General features: G+C 39.5%; 5 protein-coding genes across 5 annotated transcripts; all 5 read left to right on the forward strand.

Moving 5' to 3' along the window:
- The first annotated feature begins 3,033 nt into the window (after nt 1-3,033).
- Nucleotides 3,034-3,823, forward strand: LOC126581139 (cuticle protein 8-like). Its single transcript, XM_050244615.1, has one exon. The coding sequence runs from the start codon at nt 3,089-3,091 to the stop codon at nt 3,821-3,823; it is 735 nt and encodes a 244-aa protein (XP_050100572.1). The 5' UTR covers nt 3,034-3,088.
- Nucleotides 3,824-7,254: 3,431 nt separating this feature from the next.
- Nucleotides 7,255-7,947, forward strand: LOC126581143 (larval cuticle protein A2B-like). Its single transcript, XM_050244620.1, has one exon. The coding sequence runs from the start codon at nt 7,255-7,257 to the stop codon at nt 7,945-7,947; it is 693 nt and encodes a 230-aa protein (XP_050100577.1).
- Nucleotides 7,948-9,627: 1,680 nt separating this feature from the next.
- LOC126581388 (larval cuticle protein A2B-like) lies at nt 9,628-10,320 on the forward strand. Its single transcript, XM_050244994.1, has one exon. The coding sequence runs from the start codon at nt 9,628-9,630 to the stop codon at nt 10,318-10,320; it is 693 nt and encodes a 230-aa protein (XP_050100951.1).
- A 1,680-nt stretch (nt 10,321-12,000) lies between these two features.
- Nucleotides 12,001-12,693, forward strand: LOC126581208 (larval cuticle protein A2B-like). Its single transcript, XM_050244709.1, has one exon. The coding sequence runs from the start codon at nt 12,001-12,003 to the stop codon at nt 12,691-12,693; it is 693 nt and encodes a 230-aa protein (XP_050100666.1).
- Nucleotides 12,694-14,373: 1,680 nt separating this feature from the next.
- Nucleotides 14,374-15,066, forward strand: LOC126581389 (larval cuticle protein A2B-like). Its single transcript, XM_050244995.1, has one exon. It carries the CDS (start codon nt 14,374-14,376, stop codon nt 15,064-15,066), a length of 693 nt encoding a protein of 230 aa, XP_050100952.1.
- The last annotated feature ends 1,179 nt before the right edge of the window (nt 15,067-16,245 follow it).

Consider the following 16,245-nt stretch of genomic DNA (forward strand, 5'->3'; position numbering starts at 1 on the left):
GAGTAGAATTCTATTACATTGAAGAGAGTTCACTGGTCACATTTTATAGACAATTGGTAGCTTAAACGTCTGTACTTATGAGTATTCGGCACTGTGGACAAATCACATTGAAATTTAGTATCGGAAAATAAACAATTGTCTGTCTGTCTTTGGTTCGATTCGATTTGTTAACACATGTATGACCTTTCCACTAATTCACGACACAACTGCCTCATAGAATAATTCACATTATTGCCATAATTTAACGATTAAGTATAAATAAATTTACAAATTACAATTGGCACACTATACCGAGAATCATTGATTACGCCTTGGGTCAAGGTAAACATTTCCCAAAGAAATCGCAAAATCGTAACCCTACCCGTGCTCTTGAGGAGCTGGTTTTAGAGGCGTGAGTAAAACCGTGAACCGCATCACAAACATGTACACAAAATTTTTCTCAATTCTTGCAAAAGTTCCTATTAGAAGTCCGCGTTTTTCTCCGCATCGGGCATTCGGTGTGTCGGTCACGATTGTCGTACCTAGTGCGGGACTGTTTGACCTCGTTTTTCTTCTCTGTGAGAAGTCTGGTCTTCTTATGCCCGAATTTTTCGTGGTCTCACGCTGTGGTTACGCCTTTTCGTATATGCTAATCCTTGTTGCTTTTATGTTTAGCCACTTTTGGTTCAATGAGCAACCCACAACACAGAGAATGAGAAATCCGCAGGTAAATGAAAGTAACACAAACAACTTATATTGCTGCACAAAACAAGGCCAGCGTTGAACCCCTCTGAACCTGCTGTGAGCTCAATTAAAGCTATCTCCCACGACATCGACACATGTGTATAGTTCAAAAAGGCGAAAATGATTGTGAACATTTGATAAAGAATTCGATATTTTTTATGCAAACATTTTCAAGTATTAATATAACTAACACAAACAACTGCCGAACTCACTTTATTTACAATTACAATTTGCTACTGGCACAGAAAAGCACCCAACTTCAGCTAATAAAATTATAACAACTTGTTGTACATTGATTTTTGCTTCAAATTTCACTGCACTTAAATTTCCATCCAGCAAGAAACACTTGTGAGTGGATGTTTTTATGAAACTATTAGAAAGCTATCGACCATCTTCGAATCCTTGAGGAACACAACTATCCTCCCCCAACCAGAAGGGGTGCTTTCGTTTGCGATATGCTTGTGTGGCTCGTGTATGTTTGTTGGTCGTCTTGGTAACCGTTTTTACCCGAATGTTACACTTTATTTTGTTCGTGGCTTATGAGATGGAAATAAGAACAGGGAGTATCTAACAGCAGTTAATGACCGTGACGTTACTCTCCAACGTATTTTCATTTCACGAACATTTTGCTGTCACCGATAGTTTGTAACGATCTTATGACCGTTAAATATCACCTACACTAGATATTGTTATAAGCCCAAGTCAGGCAGCTTTGTAACCAGAAAGATAAATGCAAACGAACGAGTTCTCCACACGCATGCGCAAAGTTTACGTGAAAAATGCACTGTAAAACTGTCAGGTATTCGTCGTGAACATGAACAAGCTATCTATAAAATAATTACTTGGATTGCTTGAAACATGCGATTTGTTGTGGTTGCAATTCTCGTTAAGTAGTCTCAAAGATAAGGTCTAGGTGGGACCATAGTGTCCTGCCATGCTAGGCAATCGACAGCGAAGGAATGATCGTGCTCAGGAACAAAAAAGCTGTTCAAATCATGAGAGAGCCACCATCTTCAAGAACCCACCGGTCCGTAAACTCTCTCAATTGTAAGCAGTAAATCAAAATTAATTAATTAAAGGAAAGCTTGGTGGAGGAAAATCTACTTCTGAATCCAAACCAATTTCAGAAAAGAATATAAATGAAATAACCTAGAAGTGAAACCAGATTGATGAAACCACCAACATATTCTATTCAAATGTTGATCAAACTAGTTGAGAATCGGTAGTTAAAGAAAATGCTCCCTTATTTCATATGCTGAAAGAACATCACGGGCATTCTCCAAATACTCTCATGTACATACAAGTGCGTTCCTTGAGCCGGGGATACATGAAGCGTAAACACTCGTATAAACTCAGAGTGTAATGCCAAAAAAAGCGTAGCGTTATGAAGAATAGAATGTTCTACAATCGCTAATATACAGTAAAAACATCTTGAAATATAAAAGAAGATGTTCAGAAATCAACTTATCTCGTCGATTCATATTTTTTGTGGCCAAAAACACATGTAATTGAATGAAATTGCACGCTGTAATTGCAGGTGCCCGAATGTAATTGCAGTTGAAGTTTCGGTTTAAACTTTATGCGATTATGCCTGCCACACAAAGCGTAAACTTTTTGACATTACACTCTGAGTTTATACGAGAGTTTACGCTTCATGTATCCCAGGCTTTACAGTTGGACATATAATCTCATCATCTGCACGTATAGTTATGGACAAAAAGCCTATAAATTCTGAATCATTGGTACACACGAAAACTTTAATGGCCACATGCTGAGAAGCTAACGTGATGTTCGAGATTTTTTAGTTCATAAATTAAGCATATAAAGCAATTTGGTAAAATGTATATAATATCTCTTAAAAGGCTACTAACTAAACACTACTTTTAATGTTCAAATTGGAACCAACTATTCCGGAAATGAATAACTTAATTGATTACTAAATGCCCTTGGACTCGTAGTTCATAATTCAATTTACGCTTTGCAAAGTAAAGAATGAAAAGAGAAAAGAAATGTTATTGAATATCTAATGAAACCACTTTTCCCGTAAACGTGTTAAACATTGATTGCAAAAGAACATGAACAGCAGGAGAGAGAGCAGAAAATAATTCTGAAATGGTCTTAATGTTGACTTACAATATCGGCATGGTATTACAAGAAAGTAGATCACTAAAATCAAGGACAACCGGGGGCTCGTTCCTTTCAACGTGAAAACAGGTGCGGCTGTAGTATATAAGCCATGCCCACCATATCGACGAAGCATTCACTATCCATACGATCACGTGTTCACAGCCTCTCCAGGATCATATTTGTTCCAGGGATCGCCTCTAATATTCGATTACAGTATTGTGATTCATCAATTGGCGTAATGGCCTTCAAGTTCATCGCATTTGCAACGCTGATCGCTGCTGCCAGCGCAGGACTGCTTCCGGTAGCACAACATGGAGCCATCGCGACATCACACTCTACCATCCAGCACCATGTTGCTCCAGCTGTCCATCATGTAGGAGCTATCCATGCTCAACCCGCTGTGTATCATCACACTCCTGCTGTTGTTAGGACCATCGCGCAACCTACGATCGTCAAGTCAGTAGAGCATCACGCGCCTGCCAACTACGAGTTCTCTTACTCCGTCCACGATGGACACACCGGAGACATCAAGAGCCAGCACGAAACTCGCCACGGAGATGAGGTACATGGTCAGTACTCGCTGTTGGACTCCGATGGTCATCAACGTATCGTCGACTATCATGCTGATCACCACTCTGGATTCAACGCGGTCGTCCGTCGTGAGCCTACCGGTGTGAAGATCGCTCAGCCAGTCCACAAAGTGGTTGCTCAGCCAGTGCACGTGTCGAGCTATGCTCATGCTCCAGTCGCTCATTCTACCATCCAGCATCATCATGCTGCCCCCATCGCACACATTACTGCTCCCATCGCGCATCATGCTGCTCCGATCGCCCACATTGCTGCTCCCATCGCGCATCATGCTGCTCCGATCGCCCACATTGCTGCTCCGCTTGCGCATCATGCTGCTCCGATCGCTCACTCCACCTCCAGCATTGTTCATGGAGCCAGTCACCTAAGCCATCATCATTACTAGAAGTCTCTAGCAAATGAATGTAGTATAATGAGTGGATTAGTTCGAACAAGCAAAAATCAATACATGCAAGTCTCATAAAAATATCTTTCCGCGTATTCGTTTTATTTGCGACTTATTAATCTAAATGACTATCTAATGATGGAATCATATCGAATGATGATCAAGTTCATTCTGATTCGGTAGCTATAGAATATTTATTCTACTCTAAGTAGAGAACAACTTAATCTATTTATTTGATGGAATGAATGAATTGAATTTGATTCAATTGTGTCAGTCTTGTTAAATGCCATGATAAAGACCATTGAAGTGTAACTGTGTGGTTGATATGCTTTACAGTATCTATGACACAAATGGTTAAATTGAAAGAAATGATCGGAATGAAGAAGAAATGAAAATCGGTACAAGGTATGTACTTGTGCTCTCCGACGATGCAATACCTATTGTTTGCTATGGATGTACACAGTTAGACTTGTAAGAAGTATCTTCTAATTATGGTTTAACCCTCATCGGTCCCTCCAGAATTGCATCGAATCGGTTCTTTTGTATGCGCGCGCATACACTCATTTTTTCAACCTGTTCCAAAAAATCCAAAACTAAAACTAATCACTTCTGATATTTTTTATTTATTCATTGGAATGTTCTTTATCGAAAAAAAATTACTACAAGTCAATAATTCTTAAAATACTGTAGTAAAATTGTCAATTATAAAATCATGTTTTTTGAGAAAAATGCGAAAAACCGTGAAAAAGTACATTTTTCAAGTGTTTCCTAATTTTTTTGGCACATTTCTTGCAAATATCATGTCGATGGTTAGCACAATCAAATTTTGCACACTTTCACAACGTGCAGCAAAAAAAATTTGGTTAGTTTAGTATGTGCAGACTTGACAACGGCCGATTTTGGGTGTTGGTGTCAAATGGCGAATGGGACGAACATTATCAGAAACATTAGCAGTATCACTATCAGTCGGTTTTGTTTTGCGTCTTACTATGTGTGAATCAACAAAAGCCATTCCCAATGTTTCGATAAACAGCCGACGACAAATATTATGGATGCTTTTTTATTTTTTTTCAGTCCGAAAACAATTCGGCGAGCGTAATAATAGCATACTCATATTGCATACTACAGAGCCATTTGCCAACGATTTATTTTTCATTTGCAAGTAAAGGTTCTAGCCCATTGGTCCATGGTGTCAATTCTTCCTTTAGTCTTCTTGCAATTACTCAACTAAGTTTGGGTTTTTTCTTTTTTCATGATTGTTGATACCCACAGCACTATAGAACATGCTCGCCAAAGTAACAAATTGGTAATGACGGGGGATATACGGCAACATAATGGCTAGTAATTTGTGGTCATACATAGCTTCAGTAGAATATAATAGCTTTGTGCGCATATCAACCAAGGCTAATAGAATTGCTTTTTTATTTTCAGTAATCGTTCCCAAAGCCATACGATTTTTATTCAATTCTTCAGCCAAATCATATGAAATAGAAATTGTCGCAAGTTACACTTTGATCGGACATTCTTTTTTTGTCAAAACACAAAACAATGGCGGCCTAAGTTGCTTTTGGGAGTGGTGTATCGATCACGACCATTATAAATTTGTGTATTATGTGCATACCATCTTTTGAAACACATAAACCAAATTTGCCATGCCATATTTGGCAGATTTTGATGCAATATATTCACGAAACGGAGACCATCCACGAAATGGAACAAACTGTTCATCGACTGTAACATTTTTTCCTGGTTTGTAGATAGTGTTCAAATTATTATTGCACCTTTAGAACACATTTCTGATCGATCAGAATTTATCATAAATCAAACATTCCTCTAGATCATCATATCGGATACAACCATGAAATCGCTTGAAGGTTTATAACGGCGTCGTAGTTCCAAATATTGCTCGATCAGTTTGAAATTTGAGCAACACGTTCACCATACCTGACAAGAGATATTTTTTACCTGAAATCATTTTTTCAGAGCTTCAAAAATGATTTTTTTCGGCTAAATACATATGGTGGACGTATTTGTATGCGAACGCATACACAGGAACCGATTCGTAACTATTTCTGCTCAGGCGATACTACACATGCCTAAAATTTTTGAGTGATATATTTCTATTCTATGATCAAAATAAATCTATTTTGAAGAAATTCAGAAAATTTCATCGAGCCGTTTTTGAATAATTTGATTTTTTCGGACCAAATTGTATGCGCGCGCATACAAAGAACCGATGAGGGTTAAGTAGTACAAACGAAAATGAAAGTTGAGATAATAAATGTGCTAAAGCTTGAAAGATTGTAGCTGCAATCATTATCTACATCGTCTTTTTATCTTTGATTCTGTATAAGAACGTGTTTATGCATGAAGCACATCACATCATCTTTAAGTAAGAAAGGAGAAGTAGGGTAAGATCGTAGATGATTAAATTGGTCACAATAGAAGAGTTTGAATTTGATTTGTAAATTATCATTTTTACCCTTTGTCCAGCAGATGATCTGAAGCAGGTTCTGTGTTGTTCTAAGCTCTACACTATGAGAGTATTTGGAGCTCGAGAATGTGCGCGGAAGAGGAAAACGGGATGTCCTTCGTTTTTCGTTAGTCATTTTTGTCGTTTCACATGTGTTGTACGTCGTTTCACTATCCTGAGCAAAAAAATGTTTGGCAAGTTTCCCAAAACATATTTTTCTCGCATTCGTCAGATAATCTTGTGCAGATACGAGTGCGTTTCTTACATTTGGCTTTAACATCTCGTGATCTGCACGTATTGTTATGGGCAAAAAGGCTATAAATTCTGAATGATTGGTACACACGGAAACTTTAATGGCCATATGCTGAGTAGCTAACGTGATGTTCGAGATTTTTTAGTTCATAAATTAAGCATATAAAGCAATTTGGTAAAATGTATATAATATCTCTTAAAAGGCTACTAAAAAAGCACTACTTTTAATGTTCAAATTGGAACCAACTATTCCGGAAATGAATAACTTAATTGATTACTAAATGCGCTTGGACTCGTAGTACATAATTCAATTTACGCTTTGCAAAGTAAAGAATGAAAAGAGAAGAGAAATGTTATTGAATATCTAATGAAACCACTTTTCCCGTAAACGTGTTAAACATTGATTGCAAAAGAACATGAACAGCAGGAGAGAGAGCAGAAAATAATTCTGAAATGGTCTTAATGTTGACTTACAATATCGGCATGGTATTACAAGAAAGTAGATCACTAAAATCAAGGACAACCGGGGGCTCGTTCCTTTCAACGTGAAAACAGGTGCGGCTGTAGTATATAAGCCATGCCCACCATATCGATGAAGCATTCACTATCCATACGATCACGTGTTCACAGCCTCTCCAGGATCATATTTGTTCCAGGGATCGTCTCTAATATTCGATTACAGTATTGTGATTCATCAATTGGCGTAATGGCCTTCAAGTTCATCGCATTTGCAACGCTGATCGCTGCTGCCAGCGCAGGACTGCTTCCGGTAGCACAACATGGAGCCATCGCGACATCACACTCTACCATCCAGCACCATGTTGCTCCAGCTGTCCATCATGTAGGAGCTATCCATGCTCAACCCGCTGTGTATCATCACACTCCTGCTGTTGTTAGGACCATCGCGCAACCTACGATCGTCAAGTCAGTAGAGCATCACGCGCCCGCCAACTACGAGTTCTCTTACTCCGTCCACGATGGACACACCGGAGACATCAAGAGCCAGCACGAAACTCGCCACGGAGATGAGGTACATGGTCAGTACTCGCTGTTGGACTCCGATGGTCATCAACGTATCGTCGACTATCATGCTGATCACCACTCTGGATTCAACGCGGTCGTCCGTCGTGAGCCTACCGGTGTGAAGATCGCTCAGCCAGTCCACAAAGTGGTTGCTCAGCCAGTGCACGTGTCGAGCTATGCTCATGCTCCAGTCGCTCATTCTACCATCCAGCATCATCATGCTGCCCCCATCGCACACATTGCTGCTCCCATCGCGCATCATGCTGCTCCGATCGCCCACATTGCTGCTCCGCTTGCGCATCATGCTGCTCCGATCGCTCACTCCACCTCCAGCATTGTTCATGGAGCCAGTCACCTAAGCCATCATCATTACTAGAAGTCTCTAGCAAATGAATGTAGTATAATGAGTGGATTAGTTCGAACAAGCAAAAATCAATACATGCAAGTCTCATAAAAATATCTTTCCCCGTATTCGTTTTATTTGCGACTTATTAATCTAAATGACTATCTAATGATGGAATCATATCGAATGATGATCAAGTTCATTCTGATTCGGTAGCTATAGAATATTTATTCTTGTACCACATCTACTCTAAGTAGAGAACAAGTTAATCTATTTATTTGATTGAATGAATGAATTGAATTTGATTCAATTGTGTCAGTCTTGTTAAATGCCATGATAAAGACCATTGAAGTGTAACTGTGTGGTTGATATGCTTTACAGTATCTATGACACAAATGATTAAATTGAAAGAAATTATCGAAAATCGGTACAAGGTATGTACTTGTGCTCTCCGATGATGCAATACCTATTGTTTGCTATGGATGTACACAGTTAGACTTGTAAGAAGTATCTTCTAATTATGGTTTAAGTAGTACAAACGAAAATGAAAGTTGAGATAATAAATGTGCTAAAGCTTGAAAGATTGTAGCTGCAATCATTATCTGCATCGTCTTTTTATCTTTGATTCTGTATAAGAACGTGTTTATGCATGAAGCACATCACATCATCTTTAAGTAAGAAAGGAGAAGTAGGGTAAGATCGTAGATGATTAAATTGGTCACAATAGAAGAGTTTGAATTTGATTTGTAAATTATCATTTTTACCCTTTGTCCAGCAGATGATCTGAAGCAGGTTCTGTGTTGTTCTAAGCTCTACACTATGAGAGTATTTGGAGCTCGAGAATGTGCGCGGAAGAGGAAAACGGGATGTCCTTCGTTTTTCGTTAGTCATTTTTGTCGTTTCACATGTGTTGTACGTCGTTTCACTATCCTGAGCAAAAAAATGTTTGGCAAGTTTCCCAAAACATATTTTTCTCGCATTCGTCAGATAATCTTGTGCAGGTACGAGTGCGTTTCTTACATTTGGCTTTAACATCTCGTGATCTGCACGTATTGTTATGAGCAAAAAGGCTATAAATTCTGAATGATTGATACACACGGAAACTTTAATGGCCATATGCTGAGTAGCTAACGTGATGTTCGAGATTTTTTAGTTCATAAATTAAGCATATAAAGCAATTTGGTAAAATGTATATAATATCTCTTAAAAGGCTACTAAAAAAGCACTACTTTTAATGTTCAAATTGGAACCAACTATTCCGGAAATGAATAACTTAATTGATTACTAAATGCGCTTGGACTCGTAGTACATAATTCAATTTACGCTTTGCAAAGTAAAGAATGAAAAGAGAAGAGAAATGTTATTGAATATCTAATGAAACCACTTTTCCCGTAAACGTGTTAAACATTGATTGGAAAAGAACATGAACAGCAGGAGAGAGAGCAGAAAATAATTCTGAAATGGTCTTAATGTTGACTTACAATATCGGCATGGTATTACAAGAAAGTAGATCACTAAAATCAAGGACAACCGGGGGCTCGTTCCTTTCAACGTGAAAACAGGTGCGGCTGTAGTATATAAGCCATGCCCACCATATCGATGAAGCATTCACTATCCATACGATCACGTGTTCACAGCCTCTCCAGGATCATATTTGTTCCAGGGATCGTCTCTAATATTCGATTACAGTATTGTGATTCATCAATTGGCGTAATGGCCTTCAAGTTCATCGCATTTGCAACGCTGATCGCTGCTGCCAGCGCAGGACTGCTTCCGGTAGCACAACATGGAGCCATCGCGACATCACACTCTACCATCCAGCACCATGTTGCTCCAGCTGTCCATCATGTAGGAGCTATCCATGCTCAACCCGCTGTGTATCATCACACTCCTGCTGTTGTTAGGACCATCGCGCAACCTACGATCGTCAAGTCAGTAGAGCATCACGCGCCCGCCAATTACGAGTTCTCTTACTCCGTCCACGATGGACACACCGGAGACATCAAGAGCCAGCACGAAACTCGCCACGGAGATGAGGTACATGGTCAGTACTCGCTGTTGGACTCCGATGGTCATCAACGTATCGTCGACTATCATGCTGATCACCACTCTGGATTCAACGCGGTCGTCCGTCGTGAGCCTACCGGTGTGAAGATCGCTCAGCCAGTCCACAAAGTGGTTGCTCAGCCAGTGCACGTGTCGAGCTATGCTCATGCTCCAGTCGCTCATTCCACCATCCAGCATCATCATGCTGCCCCCATCGCACACATTGCTGCTCCCATCGCGCATCATGCTGCTCCGATCGCCCACATTGCTGCTCCGCTTGCGCATCATGCTGCTCCGATCGCTCACTCCACCTCCAGCATTGTTCATGGAGCCAGTCACCTAAGCCATCATCATTACTAGAAGTCTCTAGCAAATGAATGTAGTATAATGAGTGGATTAGTTCGAACAAGCAAAAATCAATACATGCAAGTTTCATAAAAATATCTTTCCGCGTATTCGTTTTATTTGCGACTTATTAATCTAAATGACTATCTAATGATGGAATCATATCGAATGATGATCAAGTTCATTCTGATTCGGTAGCTATAGAATATTTATTCTTGTACCACATCTACTCTAAGTAGAGAACAAGTTAATCTATTTATTTGATTGAATGAATGAATTGAATTTGATTCAATTGTGTCAGTCTTGTTAAATGCCATGATAAAGACCATTGAAGTGTAACTGTGTGGTTGATATGCTTTACAGTATCTATGACACAAATGATTAAATTGAAAGAAATTATCGAAAATCGGTACAAGGTATGTACTTGTGCTCTCCGATGATGCAATACCTATTGTTTGCTATGGATGTACACAGTTAGACTTGTAAGAAGTATCTTCAAATTATGGTTTAAGTAGTACAAACGAAAATGAAAGTTGAGATAATAAATGTGCTAAAGCTTGAAAGATTGTAGCTGCAATCATTATCTGCATCGTCTTTTTATCTTTGATTCTGTATAAGAACGTGTTTATGCATGAAGCACATCACATCATCTTTAAGTAAGAAAGGAGAAGTAGGGTAAGATCGTAGATGATTAAATTGGTCACAATAGAAGAGTTTGAATTTGATTTGTAAATTATCATTTTTACCCTTTGTCCAGCAGATGATCTGAAGCAGGTTCTGTGTTGTTCTAAGCTCTACACTATGAGAGTATTTGGAGCTCGAGAATGTGCGCGGAAGAGGAAAACGGGATGTCCTTCGTTTTTCGTTAGTCATTTTTGTCGTTTCACATGTGTTGTACGTCGTTTCACTATCCTGAGCAAAAAAATGTTTGGCAAGTTTCCCAAAACATATTTTTCTCGCATTCGTCAGATAATCTTGTGCAGATACGAGTGCGTTTCTTACATTTGGCTTTAACATCTCGTGATCTGCACGTATTGTTATGAGCAAAAAGGCTATAAATTCTGAATGATTGATACACACGGAAACTTTAATGGCCATATGCTGAGTAGCTAACGTGATGTTCGAGATTTTTTAGTTCATAAATTAAGCATATAAAGCAATTTGGTAAAATGTATATAATATCTCTTAAAAGGCTACTAAAAAAGCACTACTTTAAATGTTCAAATTGGAACCAACTATTCCGGAAATGAATAACTTAATTGATTACTAAATGCGCTTGGACTCGTAGTACATAATTCAATTTACGCTTTGCAAAGTAAAGAATGAAAAGAGAAGAGAAATGTTATTGAATATCTAATGAAACCACTTTTCCCGTAAACGTGTTAAACATTGATTGCAAAAGAACATGAACAGCAGGAGAGAGAGCAGAAAATAATTCTGAAATGGTCTTAATGTTGACTTACAATATCGGCATGGTATTACAAGAAAGTAGATCACTAAAATCAAGGACAACCGGGGGCTCGTTCCTTTCAACGTGAAAACAGGTGCGGCTGTAGTATATAAGCCATGCCCACCATATCGATGAAGCATTCACTATCCATACGATCACGTGTTCACAGCCTCTCCAGGATCATATTTGTTCCAGGGATCGTCTCTAATATTCGATTACAGTATTGTGATTCATCAATTGGCGTAATGGCCTTCAAGTTCATCGCATTTGCAACGCTGATCGCTGCTGCCAGCGCAGGACTGCTTCCGGTAGCACAACATGGAGCCATCGCGACATCACACTCTACCATCCAGCACCATGTTGCTCCAGCTGTCCATCATGTAGGAGCTATCCATGCTCAACCCGCTGTGTATCATCACACTCCTGCTGTTGTTAGGACCATCGCGCAACCTACGATCGTCAAGTCAGTAGAGCATCACGCGCCCGCCAACTACGAGTTCTCTTACTCCGTCCACGATGGACACACCGGAGACATCAAGAGCCAGCACGAAACTCGCCACGGAGATGAGGTACATGGTCAGTACTCGCTGTTGGACTCCGATGGTCATCAACGTATCGTCGACTATCATGCTGATCACCACTCTGGATTCAACGCGGTCGTCCGTCGTGAGCCTACCGGTGTGAAGATCGCTCAGCCAGTCCACAAAGTGGTTGCTCAGCCAGTGCACGTGTCGAGCTATGCTCATGCTCCAGTCGCTCATTCTACCATCCAGCATCATCATGCTGCCCCCATCGCACACATTGCTGCTCCCATCGCGCATCATGCTGCTCCGATCGCCCACATTGCTGCTCCGCTTGCGCATCATGCTGCTCCGATCGCTCACTCCACCTCCAGCATTGTTCATGGAGCCAGTCACCTAAGCCATCATCATTACTAGAAGTCTCTAGCAAATGAATGTAGTATAATGAGTGGATTAGTTCGAAAAAGCAAAAATCAATACATGCAAGTCTCATAAAAATATCTTTCCGCGTATTCGTTTTATTTGCGACTTATTAATCTAAATGACTATCTAATGATGGAATCATATCGAATGATGATCAAGTTCATTCTGATTCGGTAGCTATAGAATATTTATTCTTGTACCACATCTACTCTAAGTAGAGAACAACTTAATCTATTTATTTGATTGAATGAATGAATTGAATTTGATTCAATTGTGTCAGTCTTGTTAGATGCCATGATAAAGACCATTGAAGTGTAACTGTGTGGTTGATATGCTTTACAGTATCTATGACACAAATGGTTAAATTGAAAGAAATGATCGAAAATCGGTACAAGGTATGTACTTGTGCTCTCCGACGATGCAATACCTATTGTTTGCTATGGATGTACACAGTTAGACTTGTAAGAAGTATCTTCTAATTATGGTTTAAGTAGTACAAACGAAAATGAAAGTTGAGATAATAAATGTGCTAAAGCTTGAAAGATTGTAGCTGCAATCATTATCTGCATCGTCTTTTTATCTTTGATTCTGTATAAGAACGTGTTTATGCATGAAGCACATCACATCATCTTTAAGTAAGAAAGGAGAAGTAGGGTAAGATCGTAGATGATTAAATTGGTCACAATAGAAGAGTTTGAATTTGATTTGTAAATTATCATTTTTACCCTTTGTCCAGCAGATGATCTGAAGCAGGTTCTGTGTTGTTCTAAGCTCTACACTATGAGAGTATTTGGAGCTCGAGAATGTGCGCGGAAGAGGAAAACGGGATGTCCTTCGTTTTTCGTTAGTCATTTTTGTCGTTTCACATGTGTTGTACGTCGTTTCACTATCCTGAGCAAAAAAATGTTTGGCAAGTTTCCCAAAACATATTTTTCTCGCATTCGTCAGATAATCTTGTGCAGATACGAGTGCGTTTCTTACATTTGGCTTTAACATCTCGTGATCTGCACGTATTGTTATGGGCAAAAAGGCTATAAATTCTGAATGATTGGTACACACGGAAACTTTAATGGCCATATGCTGAGTAGCTAACGTGATGTTCGAGATTTTTTAGTTCATAAATTAAGCATATAAAGCAATTTGGTAAAATGTATATAATATCTCTTAAAAGGCTACTAAAAAAGCACTACTTTTAATGTTCAAATTGGAACCAACTATTCCGGAAAGGAATAACTTAATTGATTACTAAATGCGCTTGGACTCGTAGTACATAATTCAATTTACGCTTTGCAAAGTAAAGAATGAAAAGAGAAGAGAAATGTTATTGAATATCTAATGAAACCACTTTTCCCGTAAACGTGTTAAACATTGATTGGAAAAGAACATGAACAGCAGGAGAGAGAGCAGAAAATAATTCTGAAATGGTCTTAATGTTGACTTACAATATCGGCATGGTATTACAAGAAAGTAGATCACTAAAATCAAGGACAACCGGGGGCTCGTTCCTTTCAACGTGAAAACAGGTGCGGCTGTAGTATATAAGCCATGCCCACCATATCGATGAAGCATTCACTATCCATACGATCACGTGTTCACAGCCTCTCCAGGATCATATTTGTTCCAGGGATCGTCTCTAATATTCGATTACAGTATTGTGATTCATCAATTGGCGTAATGGCCTTCAAGTTCATCGCATTTGCAACGCTGATCGCTGCTGCCAGCGCAGGACTGCTTCCGGTAGCACAACATGGAGCCATCGCGACATCACACTCTACCATCCAGCACCATGTTGCTCCAGCTGTCCATCATGTAGGAGCTATCCATGCTCAACCCGCTGTGTATCATCACACTCCTGCTGTTGTTAGGACCATCGCGCAACCTACGATCGTCAAGTCAGTAGAGCATCACGCGCCTGCCAACTACGAGTTCTCTTACTCCGTCCACGATGGACACACCGGAGACATCAAGAGCCAGCACGAAACTCGCCACGGAGATGAGGTACATGGTCAGTACTCGCTGTTGGACTCCGATGGTCATCAACGTATCGTCGACTATCATGCTGATCACCACTCTGGATTCAACGCGGTCGTCCGTCGTGAGCCTACCGGTGTGAAGATCGCTCAGCCAGTCCACAAAGTGGTTGCTCAGCCAGTGCACGTGTCGAGCTATGCTCATGCTCCAGTCGCTCATTCTACCATCCAGCATCATCATGCTGCCCCCATCGCACACATTGCTGCTCCCATCGCGCATCATGCTGCTCCGATCGCCCACATTGCTGCTCCGCTTGCGCATCATGCTGCTCCGATCGCTCACTCCACCTCCAGCATTGTTCATGGAGCCAGTCACCTAAGCCATCATCATTACTAGAAGTCTCTAGCAAATGAATGTAGTATAATGAGTGGATTAGTTCGAACAAGCAAAAATCAATACATGCAAGTCTCATAAAAATATCTTTCCGCGTATTCGTTTTATTTGCGACTTATTAATCTAAATGACTATCTAATGATGGAATCATATCGAATGATGATCAAGTTCATTCTGATTCGGTAGCTATAGAATATTTATTCTTGTACCACATCTACTCTAAGTAGAGAACAACTTAATCTATTTATTTGATTGAATGAATGAATTGAATTTGATTCAATTGTGTCAGTCTTGTTAGATGCCATGATAAAGACCATTGAAGTGTAACTGTGTGGTTGATATGCTTTACAGTATCTATGACACAAATGGTTAAATTGAAAGAAATGATCGAAAATCGGTACAAGGTATGTACTTGTGCTCTCCGACGATGCAATACCTATTGTTTGCTATGGATGTACACAGTTAGACTTGTAAGAAGTATCTTCTAATTATGGTTTAAGTAGTACAAACGAAAATGAAAGTTGAGATAATAAATGTGCTAAAGCTTGAAAGATTGTAGCTGCAATCATTATCTGCATCGTCTTTTTATCTTTGATTCTGTATAAGAACGTGTTTATGCATGAAGCACATCACATCATCTTTAAGTAAGAAAGGAGAAGTAGGGTAAGATCGTAGATGATTAAATTGGTCACAATAGAAGAGTTTGAATTTGATTTGTAAATTATCATTTTTACCCTTTGTCCAGCAGATGATCTGAAGCAGGTTCTGTGTTGTTCTAAGCTCTACACTATGAGAGTATTTGGAGCTCGAGAATGTGCGCGGAAGAGGAAAACGGGATGTCCTTCGTTTTTCGTTAGTCATTTTTGTCGTTTCACATGTGTTGTACGTCGTTTCACTATCCTGAGCAAAAAAATGTTTGGCAAGTTTCCCAAAACATATTTTTCTCGCATTCGTCAGATAATCTTGTGCAGATACGAGTGCGTTTCTTACATTTGGCTTTAACATCTCGTGATCTGCACGTATTGTTATGGGCAAAAAGGCTATAAATTCTGAATGATTGGTACACACGGAAACTTTAATGGCCATATGCTGAGTAGCTAACGTGATGTTCGAGATTTTTTAGTTCATAAATTAAGCATATAAAGCAATTTGGTAAAATGTATATAATATCTCTTAAAAGGC

This window comes from Anopheles aquasalis, chromosome 2, assembly GCF_943734665.1.
Source record: "Anopheles aquasalis chromosome 2, idAnoAquaMG_Q_19, whole genome shotgun sequence".
NCBI classification, from domain to species: Eukaryota; Metazoa; Arthropoda; class Insecta; order Diptera; family Culicidae; genus Anopheles; species Anopheles aquasalis.